The sequence below is a fragment of the Aspergillus mulundensis genome, assembly GCF_003369625.1.
Source record: "Aspergillus mulundensis strain DSM 5745 chromosome Unknown scaffold_0, whole genome shotgun sequence".
NCBI lineage: Eukaryota > Fungi > Ascomycota > Eurotiomycetes > Eurotiales > Aspergillaceae > Aspergillus > Aspergillus mulundensis.
Window position 1 is genome coordinate 2,667,509 of NW_020797888.1, and position 21,542 is coordinate 2,689,050.

The 21,542-nt window shown below is 49.0% G+C and overlaps 5 protein-coding genes across 5 annotated transcripts; 3 read left to right on the forward strand and 2 right to left on the reverse strand.

The window, feature by feature from the left end:
* Positions 1-1,150: 1,150 nt before the first annotated feature.
* Positions 1,151-7,023, forward strand: DSM5745_00655 (DNA-binding ATPase; the record flags this gene model as incomplete). Its single annotated transcript, XM_026742671.1, has 4 exons — positions 1,151-1,161; positions 1,212-1,229; positions 1,294-6,681; positions 6,729-7,023. The coding sequence occupies 4 exons, from the start codon at positions 1,151-1,153 to the stop codon at positions 7,021-7,023; spliced, it is 5,712 nt and encodes a 1,903-aa protein (XP_026608516.1).
* Positions 7,024-7,234: 211 nt separating this feature from the next.
* Positions 7,235-8,277, reverse strand: DSM5745_00656 (SDR family NAD(P)-dependent oxidoreductase; the record flags this gene model as incomplete). The annotated part of the gene is made up of 4 exons (XM_026742672.1): positions 7,235-7,285; positions 7,360-7,777; positions 7,834-8,114; positions 8,209-8,277. 4 exons carry the CDS (start codon positions 8,275-8,277, stop codon positions 7,235-7,237), a joined length of 819 nt encoding a protein of 272 aa, XP_026608517.1.
* Positions 8,278-9,394: 1,117 nt separating this feature from the next.
* On the forward strand, positions 9,395-11,993 carry DSM5745_00657 (uncharacterized protein; the record flags this gene model as incomplete). The annotated part of the gene is made up of 4 exons (XM_026742673.1): positions 9,395-9,596; positions 9,648-10,425; positions 10,721-10,869; positions 10,918-11,993. 4 exons carry the CDS (start codon positions 9,395-9,397, stop codon positions 11,991-11,993), a joined length of 2,205 nt encoding a protein of 734 aa, XP_026608518.1.
* Positions 11,994-14,791: 2,798 nt separating this feature from the next.
* DSM5745_00658 (fungal specific transcription factor domain-containing protein) lies at positions 14,792-16,424 on the forward strand (the record flags this gene model as incomplete). Its single annotated transcript, XM_026742674.1, has 2 exons — positions 14,792-16,105; positions 16,191-16,424. 2 exons carry the CDS (start codon positions 14,792-14,794, stop codon positions 16,422-16,424), a joined length of 1,548 nt encoding a protein of 515 aa, XP_026608519.1.
* A 958-nt stretch (positions 16,425-17,382) lies between these two features.
* DSM5745_00659 (uncharacterized protein) lies at positions 17,383-19,091 on the reverse strand (the record flags this gene model as incomplete). The annotated part of the gene is made up of 2 exons (XM_026742675.1): positions 17,383-18,835; positions 18,892-19,091. The coding sequence occupies 2 exons, from the start codon at positions 19,089-19,091 to the stop codon at positions 17,383-17,385; spliced, it is 1,653 nt and encodes a 550-aa protein (XP_026608520.1).
* Between the last annotated feature and the right edge of the window lie 2,451 nt (positions 19,092-21,542).

Consider the following 21,542-nt stretch of genomic DNA (forward strand, 5'->3'; position numbering starts at 1 on the left):
ATAGAAATCGAACCCAGTTTGTGGGATACGGCTGAGACATGCTGACAACGACTCATGCCCAGATGTATACAGTTTAGATTGGGCGAGCTGTCTCACGAAGGAGATAAAGGTTTTTTCATAGCTAGCGGTCCAGTTCCATGGATGTAGCCATTAGAGTTCTATGTAAGTTGGGCCATGAACGTCACTGAAGACGGGCCTAGGCGCCCGTTCTTATAACTTCTGAGACCCGTGAGCTGGGCAGAGTCATACAGCTATGAGACACCGCGTATGAGGCAGTACACAATTAGCGTGGCTTGCGTTGTCGTCAAAGTGATCCATCTTACCTAATCTACCTTAAGCTTACTGAGGCCATCTGGCAGTTCTTGGCAGATTGCCGTGGTTCACGTGACTGCTGCGAAAACCTTTCGCATGAGTGGGGCCGGCCATTCCCGGCTGGGCCTAGCGCACCAGGCCCAAGCATGGGTAGGCGCGCCCAGCCAAAGATGTCCCAATGATATAAACAGGCTGCGTGACCTCGACCGTCCGCAGACCAAAACCATCCTGACGCCGCTCTGAAGCCGTGCTGCCCTGTTTACCTGAACCTCACCCGGCGGCCCCCGTACAGTTATTGCTTGCTGTACACCACGCTCCCAGCTCGCGTCGGAGTCACCACCAACTGAGATATCTGTCATCTGGTGGTTTGTTTCATTTCAACCATCTCCACTTATTTATTTCATCTCGACATCTTTGCTTCTTCTCGTTCTCGTTTCTATACCTCTGGGTAATTTATCTTACGCGCCCTTTCAGTGTAATTTTCGATATACTCCATCGATGGGCTGGTGCTCGGCCTTCAGAGCCTCTCAACGCCTTCATCTCCACTACTCTCTCAATCGCCTTGAGCTTTCTTTTTGACCATTCAATTTGCGCTCTCCCTCCAGTGTCCTCCATGGCTGCGACGTGCAAGTGATCGACCGGTATACCTTACGCTCCCGTTGCCTCATCCTTGCGCTTCCGAGTCTGCCAGTATTTTACCAATACTAGGCTGTACTTCTCTTTATCTGAGGCGCGTCGCGGCAAACTGGCTTCTCTTTGATTCTTTTCGCCTCTACCTCTATTTAATACCCTGGCCCCTATTTACTTTCATTAATCCACTCTCAATTTTACGACCGCCATGACCTCCAGGTGAGTGCCCTGTGTGGCTTTCAATATAACAAGACACTAACGGCCGCTAGACTAGATCGTCTCGTCACGTGAGTATATTCGTATATTCGTCGCGAAATGCCGGCAAGCGCGCTAACTGGATCGGAACTACAGGTTACTCGAGACTGGCAGTTCTACTCTCATTCGTAACACAGCCGCCCAGCAACTGGCAGATGTTCAAAAGCAACATCCAGATGAACTCTTCAACCTGCTCGGGCGCATTCTTCCCTATCTCAAGTCCAAATCATGGGATACACGGACCGCTGCCGCCAAGGCAATGGGTCTGATTGTCGCAAATGCTGACACATTCGATCCCAACCAGGATGATGGCGAGGATATCAAGAAAGATGAAGAGGGCGAGGACGATGTCAAAGTCAAGTCGGAAGAAGAGCCAATCTCAGCAGCGGCAGATGAGTCACTGCGACTTGAAAGTCTCGATCTTGTCTCTATCCTCAAATATGGTAGGCGCCTGTTGGGCAGCGGGGGCAAGAACCAAGAATATCTCTTGGCTGCCATGGACTCTGCGGCTAGGCTGCAGCACCAGAAGAAGTCACTAAATGGGCGGCTTGGTCTTGAGGGAGAATATCACGACGGTGACTCGCTAAATGAGAGCGAAATGCCTCCGAAGACGCCAGGTTCGAAGGAAAATGCATCAAATTTCTTCGCTTCGAAGGAGAACAATCATCTCAACTCCAACGCCCACCCATTGGCCTCTCCTATTGAGCCTGTCAACGGCGAAGAGTCTGGACTCAGCAAAAGGCAGCTGAACCAACTGAAGCGCAAAAGCAAAAAGGATGCGAGAATGGGTGCGAACAAAGTCCGAGTAGTCGACCTGGCCGGCCGGCGCGCGTCCGAAAACGTCACCACTCCTTTAATAAGTACTCCCCATCCAGTGAAATCAGAGAATGGCGACGGGCAGAATGGCGATGCAAAGCCAGATTATTTCTCTCTTGACAGACCGGCAGGTGACGACGACGAATCTAAGATCGTATCGGAATTCAAAGGAGCAGCGCTTCCAGACAAATCTATCATTCAGCCTGAACTCGCGGAAGATACCGAGAACGTTGCATGGCCTTATGAACGCATGTGCGAGTTTCTAATGGTGGATATCTTCGATTCTAACTGGGAAGTTCGACACGGTGCCGCAATGGCTCTTCGAGAGGTCATCCGTATCCAAGGCGCTGGGGCGGGACGCTTGCATGGGAAAACAAGGCCTGAGAACAATATACTGAACCGGAAATGGCTAGATGATCTTGCTTGTCGATTACTTTGCGTTTTGATGCTGGACCGCTTCGGTGATTACATTTCTGACAATGTAGTTGCACCTATCCGGGAAACTGTCGGCCAGACGTTGGGTGCACTTTTGTCGCATCTGCCTACTCGATCAGTCGTGGGTGTCTATAGATGTCTCTATCGGCTCATCATGCAGAACGACTTGGCTCTAGAGCGCCCGGTCTGGGAGGTCTGCCACGGAGGTATGATAGGTTTGAGGTACTTGGTAGCAGTTCGCAAAGATCTTCTAGTCAAGGACTCCCTGTTGATGGACGGTGTCTTGGAAGCAGTTATGCATGGACTGGGCAATTTCGATGATGACGTTCGTGCTGTTAGTGCTGCAACGCTTGTGCCTATCGCCGAAGAGTTCGTCAACTCCAGAAAGTCCACCCTGGGCCCACTCATGAATATAGTGTGGGACTGTCTTTCCAACCTTCAGGATGACTTGAGTGCTAGTACCGGCTCGGTCATGGACCTCCTGGCAAAGCTCTGCACTTTCCAGCCGGTGCTCAACGCCATGAAAGAAAATGCGGCCGAGAATTCGGAGTCGTCCTTTGCTAATCTTGTTCCTCGTCTCTATCCGTTCCTGCGCCATACGATTACCAGTGTACGCTCTGCGGTTCTCCGAGCCCTCACAACATTTTTGCAGCTTGAAGGCGAGGGCACCAACGACTGGGTAGACGGTAAAGGAATGCGTCTGGTTTTCCAAAACTTACTGGTCGAGCGAAATGAAGGTGTCCTGAAACTCTCCCTTCAGGTTTGGTCAGAGTTGCTCAAGTCCTTGGACAACCGTGGCGTATTCAAATCCGATCCGGATTTGCCGACCCATATTCACCCACTGATCCAGTTGAGCATGGCACCCTTTGGTGTTCCCCTTTACCCCATCCCTATGAATGCTTGGCTTTTCATCAAGCCATCTGGCTTACCCTTTTCCGTGATCAATTCGACTCCCGCCAAGTCCTCGCCTACTTCCACAACAAGCTCGACAGATGGGCCCAAGAAGCGAGGTCGCAAACCGGAGAAGAAGGAAACACCTGCTCCCAGTTCTACGCACGATGTCGATGCGCACATGCTCAAGGGTGATATTGACATGGTTGGCGCGGATACAATGTTGCGATCGAAAATCTACGCCGCTAGGGCTCTCGGCGGACTCCTCTCAATCTGGGATAAAAACGGGCTTGACAGCCTATGGGGCCCGATCATGGACGGCCTCAGTCATCCCGCGTCCTCATCTCAGCTTTCGACAGCCATGATAGTGGAGGAATATGCCAAGCTTGTTGGGTCGGATAGCAAGTATGCGGCTGCTTTGTGCGAGAAGCTTCAACCAATCGTCGAAGGAGACCGCCCTCCTTGGTATAGTGACATCTCGTGCTACCTGAGTGTTGCTCGTGCTCAATGTCATTCATTACTCAATACTTTCCGAGAGACCGCGCCGAATCTCAAGTCCGAAAGACTGACTTCACTTGCCGTCGTTGTACAGGGAGACCCGGATGCGGGTCCAAATGCTTTCTCCCTGGCAAAAGCTTACCAGGTAATTGGGCCAGATTTTGAGAAGCTGAAGAGTCAATTATCACCTGCGCAACGGATCACCTCTACCAAAGTTCTCACCGAGACCAGAGCCACGGCAGAAAATGCTGTCATCCATGCCAAGGAAGCGAGAGAGACAAGGGACATGCGAATTAAAGCTGCGGCTGCAGGAGCGCTGGTCAACTTCCATGCAATCCCCAAGAAACCTGGTAACATTATCAAGGGAGTCATGGAGAGCGTTAAGACGGAGGAGAGCGCAGAGCTTCAGCAACGCTCTGCGACCGCTGTAGCAGCTCTGGTGGAACACTACACGAGTGCGGCCAAGAGAGGCCCGGTTGATAAGGTCATTGGTAACTTGGTAAAATACTGCTGCGTTGATACGTCTGAGACGCCGGAGTTTGAGCGTAACAAGGAACACGAGGAATTAATCCTATCTCTGCGGAAGGAGGAGGATCGGCGTGAACATGCTGATGCTGCCACTTTTGAGAGGGAGGCCAAGGAGGCAAGAATCATGCGCCGCGGTGCCAAAGACGCGCTGGAACAGCTTGCCGTGAATTTCGGACCACAACTCACTGAGAAGGTCCCCAACCTCGCATCATTAGTTGAACGACCTCTCAAGAAAGCGCTGTCTGGTGACCTACCAGCAAATATCGTTGACCCTGAGAACGTCCTGGGCCAGGAGGTTATAGATGGATTGTCGACGTTGAGGGCCTTGCTCCCCAGGTTCGATCCTGGTTTGTATCCGTGGGTCGTCTCCCTCATGCCTCTTGTCGTCAAAGCCCTTCAGTGCAAGTTATCTGTTATCAGGTACGCAGCAGCCAAGTGCTTTGCTACTATTTGTAGCGTTGTTACCGTGGAAGGTATGACGATGCTCGTGGAGAAAGTGCTGCCAACCATCAGCAATGCGTTGGACGTCCATCATCGCCAGGGAGCGGTTGAGTGCATCTACCATCTGATTCATGTCATGGAAGACGGCATCTTACCATATGTTATCTTCCTTGTTGTGCCAGTTCTTGGAAGGATGAGTGACTCGGACAACGATGTCAGATTGCTTGCCACGACCTCGTTTGCGACATTGGTCAAACTCGTGCCATTGGAGGCGGGCATTCCAGACCCGCCAGGGCTTTCGGAGAAACTGCTCGAAGGACGTGACCGGGAGAGGAAATTCATGTCTCAAATGCTGGACTCGCGCAAGGTTGAAGAGTTCAAGTTGCCTGTTGCAATCAAGGCAGAGCTGCGCCCTTACCAGCAAGACGGTGTCAACTGGCTTGCGTTCCTCAACCGCTATAATCTCCACGGAATTCTTTGCGACGACATGGGTCTTGGAAAGACGCTGCAGACCATCTGCATTGTCGCAAGCGACCATCATATGCGGGCCGAAGACTTTGCTAAGACCCAGAAACCCGAATCCCGCAAGGTTCCATCTCTCATAGTCTGTCCTCCATCGCTCTCTGGTCACTGGCAACAAGAAGTCAAACAATATGCACCGTTCCTCAACTGCGTTGCTTACGTTGGGCCGCCCGCGGAGCGTTCAAAGCTGCAGGCATCTCTTGCAGATGCGGACATTGTCGTAACGTCTTATGATATTTGCCGCAACGACAATGATATACTCCGACCGATTAGCTGGAATTACTGCGTTTTGGATGAAGGTCATCTCATCAAGAACCCTAAGGCCAAGGTCACGCAGGCGGTTAAACGCATCAACAGTAATCACCGTCTGATTCTGTCGGGGACGCCCATTCAAAACAACGTGTTAGAGTTGTGGTCTCTGTTTGACTTTCTGATGCCGGGCTTCCTCGGTACGGAGAAGGTATTCTTGGACAGGTTCGCCAAGCCGATCGCCACGAGTCGTTTCAGCAAGTCCTCAAAGGAACAAGAAGCAGGGGCTCTGGCAATTGAGGCGCTTCACAAGCAGGTGCTTCCATTCCTCCTTCGCCGTTTGAAGGAAGAAGTATTGAATGACCTTCCGCCCAAGATCATTCAAAACTACTATTGTGACCCCAGTGACCTGCAGAAGAAGCTGTTCGAGGACTTTACGAAGAAAGAGCAGAAAGCCCTGCAGGACAAGATGGGAAGCTCAGAGAAGTCCGACAAGGAGCACATCTTCCAGGCTCTGCAATACATGCGCCGTCTCTGCAACTCCCCTGCTCTTGTAGTCAAAGACGGGCACAAGCAGTACAACGAGGTTCAGGACTATCTGCAGAAGAAGAAATCCTATATCCGCGATGTAGCGCACGCGCCTAAGCTTAGCGCTCTCAGGGATCTACTTTTGGACTGTGGAATCGGCGTTGAACCCACTGAAGGCAACTTGGCGCCGGGCGCTAGCTACGTCAGCCCGCACCGAGCTCTGGTGTTCTGTCAGATGAAGGAGATGTTGGACATTGTGCAAAGCGAGGTGCTTCGAAAGCTCCTTCCTTCCGTGCAGTTCCTGCGCCTCGATGGCGGTGTTGAAGCCACCCGACGCCAGGATATAGTGAATCGGTTCAACTCGGATCCTAGTTACGATGTTTTGCTTCTCACTACCAGTGTCGGTGGTCTTGGTCTTAACCTCACGGGTGCAGACACCGTCATTTTTGTGGAGCACGACTGGAACCCGCAGAAAGATATCCAAGCCATGGACCGAGCACACCGTATTGGACAGAAGAAGGTGGTGAACGTCTACCGATTGATTACCCGAGGAACCTTGGAGGAGAAGATCTTGAAGTAAGTCATTCTTCCATATCATTGACAACAACTACTAACCTGTCTAGTCTGCAACGATTCAAGATCGACGTGGCCTCAACGGTAGTCAATCAGCAGAACGCCGGGCTGAACACGATGGACACAGACCAGCTGCTGGATCTATTCAATCTCGGCGAAACAGCAGAGAATGCGGAGAAACCAACAGAAACAGGCGGCAAAGAAGTCGACATGGTCGACATAGACGGCGAACTGAAGGAGAAGGGCAAGAAGGGCTGGCTTGACGATCTAGGCGAGCTGTGGGACGACCGACAGTACCAGGAAGAGTATAACCTGGACTCGTTCTTGTCTACTATGAAGGGATAGTCTTTGATTCTGACACTTACCATGTAGCAAGGCGTTGGCGCGGTTGGTTCTCGGTTCCGGAGTTGGTGGATACTCTGATTTGATACTATTTGCAAAGACCAAGATAGACGCTTGGTTACGCGACCTCCTGTATTTTATGTACATTTAACTCAAGCCTCGAGCTCCAAGTCTTTTAGCGCATGCAAAAAGATGTCTTGTGCGCTATCACCCGTCACTGAAGATTCACAAACAACCCACCATCGACTAGGATCTGCGCGCCCGTCTGTAATCATCCATCAGCATCGCCCCAACCATTCCCTTTTCTTTCTATAAGGAAGCGAGGGAAACAAAACTCACCACATAACCACTCAGTCCCTCACAAGCAAGGAAAACCGCCGGCCCCGCCAAATCCGGCGGCTGCCCCAACCTCCCCAACGGGATCCTCCCCTCCATATAGCTTCTCTTCGCGGGATCGCTCATGTCCTCATCATTCAGCTGCGTGCGGATCGTCCCCGGCAGGAGCGCATTGCATCGGATCCCGTACTTGCCCAGCGCCACGGCCGTCGACTGCATCAGCGACAGAACACCGGCTTTCGTGGGCGTGTAGTGCGTCTGCTGCCCGCCGCCAACGAGCGCCGAGATCGACGAGATGCCGATTATCGAGCCGCCCGGCGGAGACTGCGCGTACGCCATTTGCCGGGCCGCCGCTTGGACCGCGTAGAATGCGCCGGTGAGGTTGGTGGTTATGGTGTGGTTGAGGAGCTGGGGCGTGATACTTGACGTTCAGTCAGCTCTGCACTCACTCGCTGTATGGAAACTGGGGGCGCGCACTCAAGGAACTCTTCAAACCGGCAAACACCTGCATTACTGACGAAGACGTCGAGACGCCCGAATGTCTGGACCGTCGCCTGTATGAACTCCGTGCCTGTTTCCGGCTTGGAGACGTCGCCTGGTACAGTGATGAAGCGCTCTTTGTTGTCGGGTTGGGAGGTCTCCTGGAGGAGATCGGAAACGTCCTTTTTCATCGCTTCTAGGAGCGGTTCGTCGTTGGTGCCGCCGAGGTGGTTGACTGCGACGTATGCGCCGTGCCGGAGGTATTCAAGGGCGATTGCCTGCACGTAAGTTGGATCAGTGATTGGTATCGGTTGTAGGCTTGGAAGATGGTTTGCGGGGTTGAGGGGTAGCTAGGGTTCTAGAACTACGTACGCGGCCGATTCCCGTCAACCCGCCGGTGATGGCGGCGACTTTGCCGGTGAGGAGTTGTGGGAGGGACATTGTGACTGCGGGATCTGGTATGGAGGTAAGAGGTGTAAGGAGAACGAAGGAGAGGCAGATTGGGATGTCTGGAGAATAAGAGTGGAGGTGGGGATGTTCGGGATCTCGTGGTGATGTTAGCCCGAGTTGGAGGGGCAGATCGAGTGACAGGCTGCAGGCACAGTTGAGACTTACGGAAAGGGATATGCATGAGTATATGGCCTACGTATCCTAGAGAAACATACCATGAGTAAATGGCAAAGATTCCATCAGCGGTGCCTGCAGAGCATCATGGACCTCTCTTCAGGTTTCTCAAACAAATCACTCATGCTAGTAAACTTCTTGGTAATGAGCCGATGTTCCCATCTCTCGTACCTCTCCTGGGACCACGAGCTTCCAGAGTAAGGTAGATGCACGTCCCATTTAAACAAGGAAAGCTCATGTCTTCTCTTCCCCTCGACCCAGGGCCGAGGTTCTGTAAATTTCCCGCGCGGCTGCAACATCATGCACGCGTAGCAGTAAACCCAGTTGGCGTTTTCAAGCCATATAAGTAGTTGGGAGCGAATCTCACCCTTGCTATTCTGTCGCAACCACCGGGTGCACGTGTGCTCTACCAGCGTCCTGCTACGGACTTCTTGCCGGGGCGCGATGGACGCAGATAGCGGAGCTCTCGGCGCTCTAGGACGGTGCTAAAGAGGTGGTGGAAGAGCTTGCAGGTCAGGGAGAGACAAGCTTGGTCGAGGAGTGAAAGATAGGAGGAGATGGAGCGGTGCAGGCATTCAGGAGGTGGAATATTGGGGCGTCATCTTCTGATGGGCATCGTGGGACGGTGGGAGACGGAGCTTGCGATTTTGACTGGGCAGGCATTTGGATGGAGGGTGGTGGTCAGTGTATGGATGTTATGGTGCGCGAGAGACAGCACTGATATAGCTTGTGCATCTTGTCGAGCTTGGATCAGGCGATTTGTGTAGATGGTTGAAAGTAAATTGAAGTTGACAGCCCTGCAATTGTTGATGGAAATAAAGGCGTGGAAGTCAACTCTGCTCTACCAACGGCTTCGCCTTTGCAACAGTTATCCAAGAATCAAGGAGAGAGCGAATTCTATCCTTACCTAGCCAAGTAAACACTTATTGTCGCCATGTACCAGCACCCCGTCCAGTCGTTGCAAGACGTCGTCGGGTTCAGTGGCTTCATCTCCCACGCGATCCGACACCCCCTGGATTTCCACAACAGCGTCGGTCCCACGCTCAACGAGCTCACCAATGGCTTTCTGGGTTCATCGTTCCGTCCAGAAAGCGACCTCCCTGATCTATCAGGAAAAGTCATCTTTGTGACCGGTGGTTAGTTGCGAATCCAGAATTCCCCGTACAGCATCCTAATTTTTCGGACAGGAAACACGGGCCTCGGAAAAGAGACAGTCCTTCAGCTCGCTCGACACCGTCCAGCACGCATCTACCTCGCGGCAAGGACAGCGAACAAGGCACAAGATGCGATCGCATCAATCCAGAAGGCTCTCCCGCACCCCGTGGACATCCGACACATCCCGCTAGATCTCGCGTCATTCGCGTCCATCCGCGCGGCAGCAAAGCAATTCCTGTCGGAATGCGACCGTCTCGACACTCTGATCCTCAACGCAGGCATCATGGCGCACCCACCATCCCTCACGGAAGAAGGGTACGAGATCCATCTCGGCACGAACCACATCGGCCACTTTCTCCTCACGCAGCTGCTCCTCCCCACTCTCCGCAGGACCGCATCCCGCCCCGACCCCGAGTCCCCGGACGTGCGAGTCGTCACACTAAGCTCGCTAGCGGGCAACATGGCACCATCATACGATGTCATCACATCCACCCCCGCGCTGCTCGCTCTCGGCTGGGGTTCGCGGTACGGGGCGTCCAAGGCGGCCAATATCCTCTTTGCTGCGGAGCTGGCTCGGCGGTGCCCCGAGATTCTGTCGGTCTCTGTCCATCCCGGTGCGGTGATGACGGATTTGTATCAGCGGTCGAAAAATGCGGGTTTCTTCTACGAGATGGGCCTGTCCCTGGCAATGAAGTTCTTTCGTAGTATTCGCACTGGCGCCCTGACACAGATTTGGGCTGCCGGGGCGCCGAGGGAGCAGCTGGTCAATGGCGGATACTATGTTCCGATCGCGGTCAAGGGAGTATCACGGTACGAGGGGGATGTGGAGATGGCAAGGGCGCTTTGGGAGTGGACTGGGGATGAAATTGCGAAGCATCACTGACATCTATCTATTGTAGACACTTTGGATTATTGGATGTGTTGGAAATCCCAGGCCTGTGACTCGGATATTCCGTTTGCCGCTCTCCACGTGGGGATTGTGGGGGAGTGTCTATACCTGCTATAAGTCTCTCGGGTTTCCCAGCTTTCCTTACTCTCTGTGAACTATAGTTCTGCCATCTCAATTGTGCAAAATGACATACCATCAGTATCTTCCTGACCTTAGCCTTCCGCGCTTCCAGGTAATGCGCAATCAGGATGCGCATGAATACGCGGAGGCCTTCAAGACCGGCGGGAACCCGCCATGGCTGCATGGTCTGTACATGCATTGGAAGGATCTGGCTCAGGAGCCTTTCAAGGGCGTGACCACTGACGGTACTGATCTACCTATCATTATGGGGGGAGAATGCTAATGAAGACCAGGAAACGTCCGCCCAAACCTCTTCACACTTCAAGACGAGCAGATCCCCATTGAGTCCATCGTCTCAGCAACAACACATCTTCTTTCTCTGCTATCACCAGATCAGCAAAAATCACTCAGCTACCACATCGACTCGCCCGAATGGCGCACCTGGTCGAACCCGGAGTTCCTCCTCAGCCACAAAGGCCTGCGACTTGACGAAGTCACTCCCGAAATCCGCGACGCCATTCTCGCCGTTCTCCAGGCCACCCTATCACCAGAGGGCTACGACAAGGCCATCAAAGCCATGCGCATCAACCACTTCCTCGGCGAGCTCGTCGAGTCCCCACGCGTCATGAACGAGTACTCCTACAACTTCGTCCTCTTCGGCACCCCCTCAACAACCAGACCCTGGGGCTGGTCCTTCTACGGTCACCATCTGTGTCTTAACATCTTCCTGTACAAGAACCAGATCGTCGCCTCGCCGTGGTTCACGGGCGCCGAGCCAAACGAGATCGATACAGGCCCCTACGCCGGAACGCGCATCCTGCAAGTCGAGGAAGACCTCGGCCTGCAACTCATGCAATCGCTCGCTCCGCACCTGCAGCAGAAGGCCCAGACCTACAAGCTCATGAAAGACCCCGCCATGCCACCCGGCCGCTGGAACCGCGACGACCAGCGCCACGTCTGCGGTGCCTACCGCGATAACCGCATTGTGCCGAATGAGGGTATCCCCGTCTCGTTATTCAGCGAGAGTCAGAAGGGGATGCTCTACGAGATTCTGAACCAGTATCTTTTGTACTTACCGGGGTATGCGCGCGCGTTGCGGATCGCCCATATCAAGGAGTACGAGTCCGAGACGTATTTCTCGTGGATTGGCGGGTATGAGGACAGTGATCCGTTCTACTTCAGGATCCAGTCGCCTGTTGTTCTGGTTGAGTTTGATCACCATTCGGGCGTGTTCTTGAATAACGAGGAGCCGAAGAAGTTCCATATCCATACGTTGCTGAGGACGCCGAATGCGGGGGATTATGGGATGGCGTTGAGGCCGCTTGTGCCGCCGATTGAGGACGCCAATGGGAAGGAGATTGTCTGGTGAACATGTATGTTGTATGACTCGAACATTAGCAATCCATGCATATGTGTGTTTTACCCACCTGGAATATAAACTATAGCGAACGGGCAGAGAAATGCATGCGGCAGCGAGTGCAGGACCTAATCGTTGCGGAGATACGGATCTGGGCATTCGGAATGTCAAAGGACCTGAAATCCGAGTCATCGAGATTCGAGATCGGCATGAGGTGCATTGTAGCCCAGATGACAAGAAGAAGAACAAAGAAAGATGAAAGCCGAGACAACCCAATAGGGCGGACTGCAAATAGACTTTGTTGGTTGGAGGGAAGGTACTTTCTTCAAGTCTACCTTCCTCCGTACCATCCTTCTACACACGGATGTGCTACTAATTCTTCCTTTGATTTGCGCTCTCCTGCGCCTGTTCTACATTGCCATTGATACCTTCTTCCTGTTCATCCATGACCGCGCATGGTCAAGTGTCCCCGAACACTCTTTCAGGTAGAATCTAGACGGGCACACTGCTAAATTACCTACTGCTGGCCGTCCTCGCCGCTGCAGTTCGCTTCACGGCCGAGCCGTCTTTCCAACACTCGAGGAAAGAAGCTTCGGAAGCATATACAAGACAGTCCTGGCTATCTCTCTCAGCCAAGGACCTCGGGGAACCCAGTCCCAGAATCGAAGCTGCGCAAGCCCTGAGCCTGCTCGTTCGACTTTCTACACAGCCGGCCATGTCAGTTCTGCCTTTCTGAGCGCCGACTGGCTCACGAGAACTTCCTTAGTCTGTCAACTGCTGATTGAACCGCACAGTTCACTATCGTTTCCAGACCAAGAACTCCGGCGCCGCGCTACCTGGGTAGTCTATATTCAAGACAAACTCAATACAGGCGGGAGGTCATGGCCATATCCGCCTTTCAGAATGATGGATGCACCTTGCAGCTGCCCTGCGATGAGGAGATCTTTCGAGCTGGCGAGTGGCAAAGTATGCTCACGCTCAGCGATCTGCTGACCTGGGATCCCGACGTCGACGAAGCTTTAAACCCGACCGCTTTCCTAGTCCTCATGTCTTCGACCTTTGGACGCTGCATGACGCACGTGCGCTGCGGAGGGTTTCAAGACCCTCTCCCTCCGTGGGAGGAGTATTCCAAATTTTCCAGAATTGTCTCGGTGCTAGTCGGGTTGGTACCCCATTTCATTATTTGTCATGAACACGTTCCGTACTGGCTTTGCCACTTGTCGAGAAGATGCGGGCTATGCTATCTTCAGTCGCATGATCTTTCATATTTGTGATTGTCTCATGAACGATCCGTTCGTTGTAAGGCAACATGCAAAGTCAAACGGACTAGAGAATAACCCTGCAACATTCACAACACGCCTCCTTGAAAATGTCAATTACCACGCCAGGCAGTTGCTGGATCTTCTTGATGCAGCATCCAAAGCAAGTGGTTTCAGAGCCCTCTCGGGCTACTTCCCCTACCATACTGTCGTTGGCGGCATCCTTTCCTTGGTATGCAACATTGCAACTTTGAAAGGACAGAACGAAGCGTCAGACGAATTCCAATATTTCTATCGGAGTTTGGAAGTCCTGGAACGTCTAGGACGCACTTTTCAGCCGCTCTTAACATGGTGAGTTCGGCACCTTCCAAGCAAGCTTTCGAGCCGATACTAATAGTGACATAGCTACTTCGACTTCGCGAGTTCCATGCGCATCACTATCGTATCTTTGCAGACTCAATTGACCCGGTCTGTAACTTACAAGACATTGGCCCAGCCACGGAGCAGGCGTTCTGGATAATGGTTGATCAAGAGTTGGTAGTGGAACCTATACTCCTATCCGATGATGTCTTTTGGTCACACCTGTCTGCCTCGTCGTCCTGCTCCTCCTTGGATTCGCGCTCGGACCTGTCGTCTTTTTGACGACATTAGGATTGAGATGCGACGGCCTGACTCTCCTATGTTCGTCTTCCCGTGCAATCACTGTCTTCACGTCTTTTGCGTTTCTCATATCAAAGGTGGCTATTGTGGCTCAAGCGACTGGGCGGATGTTTTTGTTTGCGTTATATGCATCGTCTTTGGCTTCGACTGACATATCCAATTGGGCTAGCGGGCGTGGAAATTGTCGTGGTGATTTGTTTTCTTTTTGCGGGAAAGCAAGATCAAACTAACGATGATGCCGACTCGAAGGGAATTTCCTTTCCCTCTTTACAATCGAATATAGAACTAGGCTAGCATCTCTTTGAGATGATGGCCTGCCTGATTCGTCCGCCTTCTTCATTAGCTGCCCAAGCCATCCATGGAAATTAGTGGCCAACGAAGGAGACCCTGTTGAGATGAGAAGGGAGACCTGGCTCTTAAGCGGCCAGGACCCCGATGCTGCATTTAGGTACCGTTAAACCTGAGTGCTCGGCAACAACGGCAATCCTACGGTACTCATGTTGACTCGTTGAGGGCCTAGGCTTCTCCTGAAATTGATGGATCAGCCGTGGGATCCAGTTCAGGAAATCCCGGGGATCCTTCGGGCAATGACGCATGGACTTGGTGTGACAAAGTGCAGGAAGAACAAAGAACTTGAAAGCCCAGACAGAGGCGAGGCCAACCACAATTTACCAAGACGAATCACAATAATGGTCTGCTTGTTATACTTTGTCGGCTCATTGTCCGTCGGTCTCTCAACGTCAGAGCCCCCAATCCTCGCAACCCGGATTTGTACGAGTCTTCGACGTGTCTCGTACGTACACTGGTACTTTCTGCGTTCAACCCAAATGGCTATTTTTCAAGGATGCAAGTACCCTTGCTTCTGCTACTTGTCTCGTTGTACCTCTCGCTATGGACCAGTCCAAATCGATACCACCCACGCATGTCCAGCTTTCCATCATCGACACATGTCAGCAGAATGCCTATGGTCCCGCGGATCCCTTTAGGGACACGCTCGATGCGGAGTCGCTGCCACGCTACTATATTCTGGCTATGTTTGCACTCGCAGCCCCATCTGTGTGGGGGCTTTACTTTGATCGGGTCGAGGATGCACTGGAAGCTGCGGTCGAAGCCGCAAAAGAGTCTTGGTCGCTCATCCTGGCCTCACACGGGCCCGAAGGGATCGACAACCCGACGATAAAACTTGTCCAGTCTTTGATTGCGCTAGGTCTGATTAATTATAGGGCTGGCTGGATGCGCTCGGCATTTGCGATGACAACAGCAGCTGTCAAGGTTGCGCGCGCCTTGCGTCTAACAGTTGAGCCATGCAGCTCCCTGACATTCAAAGAGCAGGAGGAGCACCGTCGCATCTTCTGGCACACCTATATGCAAGACTCGGTCTTTGTGTGTGCCAGGTCACGGCCACGGCCGGCCTTCGATAATGAAGAATGCGCCGTCCAGGTCCCAATCCCGGAAGAGGTTTTTCGTGCCGAGGAATGGCAGAGCATGTGTACAGCAACCGACCTTATCAAATGGGACTTTCAGACTGATGGCGACCTGCCTCCATTATCTGTCGTTTTCTATTTGGTAACAATACTGGCGCGCTGTTCCAAGTACATATATGGCGGCGACGACGGTGACGGTGACGATGACAGCAAAAGTCCTCGCAAGCAGCAGGAGCAGCAACCCCCGTGGTCCTCAAACTCTGCATTCGCGAAAATGAATTCCGACCTGGCCGCGGCAAAATCTTCCATTGACCCAAGCGCCCTCTTGACTGCCATCAAGACCTTCCGCAACGGTGTCGGCATAAGCCGAGAAACCTCGAGGTTCGTTATCCTCAACACGCTCTTCTTCGATGTATGTCAATGTTTAGTAAACCACCCCTTCACGGTGCAGCAGCGATCCAGGCAATTCGGACAAAGAAAGCTGTCTATAGATCTCACGACGCGCGTCCTATTCGAAGATGCAAATCCTCACGCCCGGCAGATGGTGGAAATCGTGGACCAGATTCATGAACGCGGTGACCTCCACCGCACGTCAATGCCCTTCCCATTCTGGGTGGCTCTCGCTGGGGGCATCCTCTCCATAGCATTCCACGTCGAAGCGCAGAAAGGTCATGTGCACGCCGAGACAAGTGGCGAGGCACCTGATTCATGTCAGTATTTCGTCCGGGCCGTCAATCTGCTGGAGAGATTAGCGTTGGATTTTCCTGCCGCCGCGAACATGGTACGTTCAAAGAAACCAACTTTACTCTATCGAGATTGGCTCTCTCTGTCCCCCGGTACTTAATCAATTCTGAGTAGTGGTATAGGCAATTCGGCTCCGCGACTTCCACGCTTACCATTCCCAAGTTTTCGCAGCTTCCCTTAATCCAACAAGCTTGTCCGAGTCAGATGAAGGGGAGCTCGACCCGGCCACCGAGCAAGCCCTCTGGACATTGATCGACCACGAGCTGGTGGGGGCGCCTATTCCGCCACCTGTACCCCGTCTCTCTGATACCTCGACTTGTCCTTCTATGGATCTTGGTTCAGAGCACTCCTTTTGAATTATGCTTTGTAACAGTGCATTTCTGTACAGCGGCGGTCTTCTACCTGGTTTGTGATCAATCTAGGTGGTTGTTTACTTTTCTCCTGTGTATCTGTGCTTGGTATCGGTGGTCATTGTGCATAGACTGTTTGGGCGGATATACATACCTGGCCATGTTTGGCTGTGTTTTTGGATTCGATTCGCTGGACGTATTGATAATATAATTATAATGGCAGAGTGAGTACCTCATGGCATACCCTGGTTTTATCGATGCAGTGCATCGACTCTGCTGTATCTCCTGGGGCAGTGCATGCGATGTCAATTGAGAAATTACAAGTTGCAGCGGACCCAAAACAGATCTTCATCCTCGGCACTGTAGGAACTTTAGGTCCCATAGAATTCTATTCCGACAAGAGGCCCCGCTGAGTCAAGTTGTGGTACCGCGCCGAATAATGCGCTCATACCAGGAGAATCCATCGGCGCCGTTGGCATTGACAACGGGTTGCTTTGTTGCATTTGGTAGAAGCGTACGTACCTCTGTTCAGCGGCGCTGACACTCTTTACAAGTTCTGGTTGTATATTTTCCGCGATGTAGTATGAGAGGAACAAGCCTCAAGGTGACCGAGGCCTAATTACTTCTAAGAAGCTGCAGACTAGGTAATTTCTACGAACGAGCCAAGTCGCACCTAGCCAATTACCATATTTCGTCTCGACCTGGATAATGGGTCACGCCATCACATTTTGGGAATCCCGGTACATATTTCTGTAACTTATCGGCTGAGCAGAGTAGTGAGTATCATGTTGGCCATTGCACCGGGGGTGTTGAGGCCCTGTTCCTGGATTCTTGAACATACACGGAATAGAAGTAAGATATGCACGTCCCAGCCACGAAGATGAAGACAGCCTAGTACCCATTCGTCCACGATCAGATTTCGGTCCTCGAAATGAAAAGCCTCCGAGCCGCAATCAGTGATTGCTCATCGATGTGTATCAGTATCGACATTATCGACGCCCCTATCCGCATCGGCAACCGAATCCGAATCCGAATCCGAATTCGAATCCGTCTTTATATCCAAATCGAATGTCTCCGTAAGCCAGCCCCCAGCAAGTGTCGTTGCCTCCTTCGACCCATACTCCGAATTCGCATGGCTGCTGCTGAGTACACCAGGCGCAGAAGGGTCAGAGCTGGGAACGCTGATATGGGAAAGCGTGACTCTTTCCTCGCCGAAACCCCTCTCCCGCCCAAAGAAGCAAGCACGGCGCATGACATCCACCATCTCCGTAGCTTGGTGGGAGAGGACGGTGTCATTGCGCGTCCGTCTACGTTTTACAGGTTCTTTGTATTCGAATACATCTTGTCTCTCGCTTTCTTCCGACGGTGTTGGCGGTGGTGTAGGCAGGTCATTCGTGCTTGTGCTCGTGCTTTCCTTGGACTGCTGCTCTGTAAATGTGAAGATACGGACCCAGGGGAGGGTCACGTCGAGTCGTTCAATAGGTTGACGGCTGTATCTCTCAGGGGGCCCACCGGCGCCATAGTCCAAGCCGTAGGGAGGCCATCGGGAGAGGGCTTTGCGGCGGCGGGCTGGTGGTTGATCTTCGAGAAGAGAACCGAAATCTGGCGCTCGATCTTTTGGCGACCTTATCTCATCGTGTAGAACATAAGGATCCCATATCTCGAGCTCCTCTTCAGGGTCCTCCTGGCCCACCACCCGCACAGGGACCGGATACTCGGGACCAGTTTGATACCGCGGAAAGACCTTGGGCGTATCTTTCCCCGGGGATCTTAGAAACAATATCGGTGAAGCAAATGAGTCAAAGTACCGCTCAAGGTTGGCAAAAAATCTCTCGCGGGCTTCCAACAGCGGAACCAAGTCCTTCGGGACATGTCTTTTCCTACGACGGCTGACGGGAATGCTAGATGAAGTGCAGTACTCGTCTAGTGAAGTCCAGTCACAAACAGGCTCCAACGCAGCAACAGCATGTACGGAACGCGGTTCTGTAAGAGCTAACATGAGGGCAAGAGAGCCGCCAATGTGCGTGCCGATGATGCCTAGACGGGCTGGTTGGAGGTTCTCCAGGACCCAGTCGAATCCGGTTAGGGTGTCATGGACTGGGGTTGGGTAGTGGTAATAGAGACTTTCGGGTTCCTTTTCACCACGATGTATTTGTAATCGCGCGTGTAGTGGGAGTTGGTTCTCGTCGAATGGCATCTTCCCGAGACGGTAGTTGATTGTAACCACTGTTGAAGAGGTTATATCTGCCAGCGTCCGAGCGGAGATCGCGTCCCCTGAGCCGTCACTACTAGAAATAGTCTCAGGCCCATTATTCTGGGTCTGATCTTTGACATTCTGGCCGTGGAATAGAGGCCCTTGGGGAAGGTTGATAATCACATTTGCGGAGACCAGATTGGCTGGTTTTGGTTGAACCACGCTGCCACTTAATTAGCACATGCTGTTCTACACATTTCATATGCCCAGAGTAAGAACCTTAAGGATATATAACCATTACCCCCAACCGGTACATCGTAGATGCCATCGACGCTTGTGGACGCGGATCTCACGGGTACAGAAAGAGCGCAACGGCGAACTCCAAGAGTGCGGGGGATGCTCCGACTTGAAGCCAAAGAGATTCCACAGACATGCAATCGAGGCAACAAGATAAGCCTTGAAGGACCGAAGCGCTGCATATCACCGTATTGTCATCGTGTTTGAGTTTGTTTGAGGACGCAGGGGCAAAACGCGGAAGATATGGCTACGACGCTAAACCGCTTCTGTACTTCGCAGCCACAGCTCTCAGGCAGCAGTGCCCTAGGTATTATAATAACTAGCCAATAGCGTTGCTTATAGTAAACCTCTGGATTGTTTATGTGTAGCAAGCAGTAAGTTATAAAAAAATCTTAACTATCACGTGCTGCGCTAGTTTTAATTAAAATAAACATGTTTTAGGCGCTAGCCCTCCGGGCGTTTAATATATTTTTTAACTAAGTAATACATGGCTATATTATAAAGCTATATACATGTTTTAAATAAAAAATATTACTAAAAATAAAAATAATAAAACTTTTATATTTTTAATTTACTAATTAAAGTGCTTTTTTAAAACTTATTATATTTTAAAAGGTGGTAAACTTAGTTACTTCTAGTAGTTTAATTATTTTATTTATAAGGTTTTTTTTTTAGCACGTGGTAAAACTCTATAAAATATTATTTATAAATATTTTATATAAAAAAGTATTTATTAGCTAACTAGCGTGTAGTAACTAAAATTTTTTAACTAGTAATATTAATAATAGCACTAGTATTATTAAAGTATATTATAATTAGCTTATTATTTTATACTTTAAGTGCCTTAACAAGCTTTTTTATAAATAAGGCTATTTTAATAGCCCTGTTAAATACTAAAAATTTTATTATAATAAATAAAGGCGTTATAACCACTTATTTTTTTAAACTTTATATAATAAAAAACTTATAAAAATATATAATAAAGCCCTTGGTAAACTTTTTATTAAAATAATTTTAATAAAACATGTTAAAATAAATAATTATTTTTTTATATAAGTTTTAATAAGTACTAAATTACTTTAATTAGCTATAATATAGTAAAACACGTGCTTAGCAGCTATTATATTATTAATAATTAAAATTTTTTATTAATATTATAAAAATTAAATTAGGTATACAAGGTTAACACGGGTTTTCCTAAGCTAGCTAAAAAATTTAATTAATTAAGTAAAAGTATAAGCACTAAAGGTGTTAAAAACTAAAGGTATATTAAAATTTATAATATTTAATTAATTAACTTTTTATATAATTTTAATATACCCTTTTATTATTAGTGTTTTTACTAGCCTAGCCTTGGTAAGGTTAAAATGCTAAGCTATTTATTTTATATATATAGCTTAAAAAAAGTAAATTATCCTATTTTTATAATCACGGGATATTATTAATTTAAGAAATTTAATTAGCTTATTACTAACTTTAAATTTATAAATTTTTTATAAAAGGCTAATAATATTATTTATATTAGCCTTTATTTTACTAGTAATAATATTATTATTTATATAAGTAATAATTAGCGCGTAAGGTAACTTTTAAATATATATATAAGGTTTTTTAATAAGTAGCTTAAAGCCCTTAGCATGTAGTAATTAATTAAATTCCTAGTTTTATAAATATATAAAGTTATAAAGGCTAAATAAGGCTTTTTATATTTTATATATAAGGTTATTACTAATCCCGTGGCCGCGTGGCTATTATATATAAATTTTTTAATTAGCTATTTTTATATTAAAATAAGTATTAATAATATTAAATTAGCCTTAGCTAAGCCTTTAAATAGCTATAGCTATTAATATATATTTAATTATTATATTAACTATAACTAAATAAAAGCTCTTATTATAATTTAATTTAATAACTTAGTGGTTATTACACGCGATAATCCAAGCCTTAAATAATAAAATAAAGCTATTTTTATTACTTTTAAGCGTAAATACCTACTTACTAGGAATAATTTTAGCCCCTTTTAACTATTTAATAAGCTTCCACGTGTTTATAGCAACTACCATACTAATATAAATTAATATAGCTTTTTTTTATTAATTAAAAAAATTAAATTGCCGCGCTTTTTTATAAGATTTTAATATTTTAATATTATTAATATATAATTTAGCTTTAGCTAATATCTAGAACCTTCCGGTAAGTAAATACTAAACTATTTTATTAAGTATTTTAATAACTCTAGTGTTAGCGCGCTTGGTTACTTTAATTAATAAATTATAATTAATATAGGGTTTAGGGCGTTTAGTTAATAAGATAATTATTATATTAAAAATATTAATATTTATATTTATTTTATGTAGGGTGGCCTTTATTATTAAAACCTTTAATTAATTAGGGAATTAGCCTGGTATCTTATAATTTAATACCCTTAAATCTTAATTAATTAAAGTATCTAGTACTATATTAGTATCCATGTTAAATATATATAGCTTAAAGTAATTTACCTTAAAAATTTATTTACATGTATTTTAAATATTATTTAGTGCTAATTTTAGTAAATTAAGATTATTTTTAAGCTTTTAAGGGCGCGGAGCAAGTGGGGCTTAGGTTATTAAAAAAAGTAATATAATTTA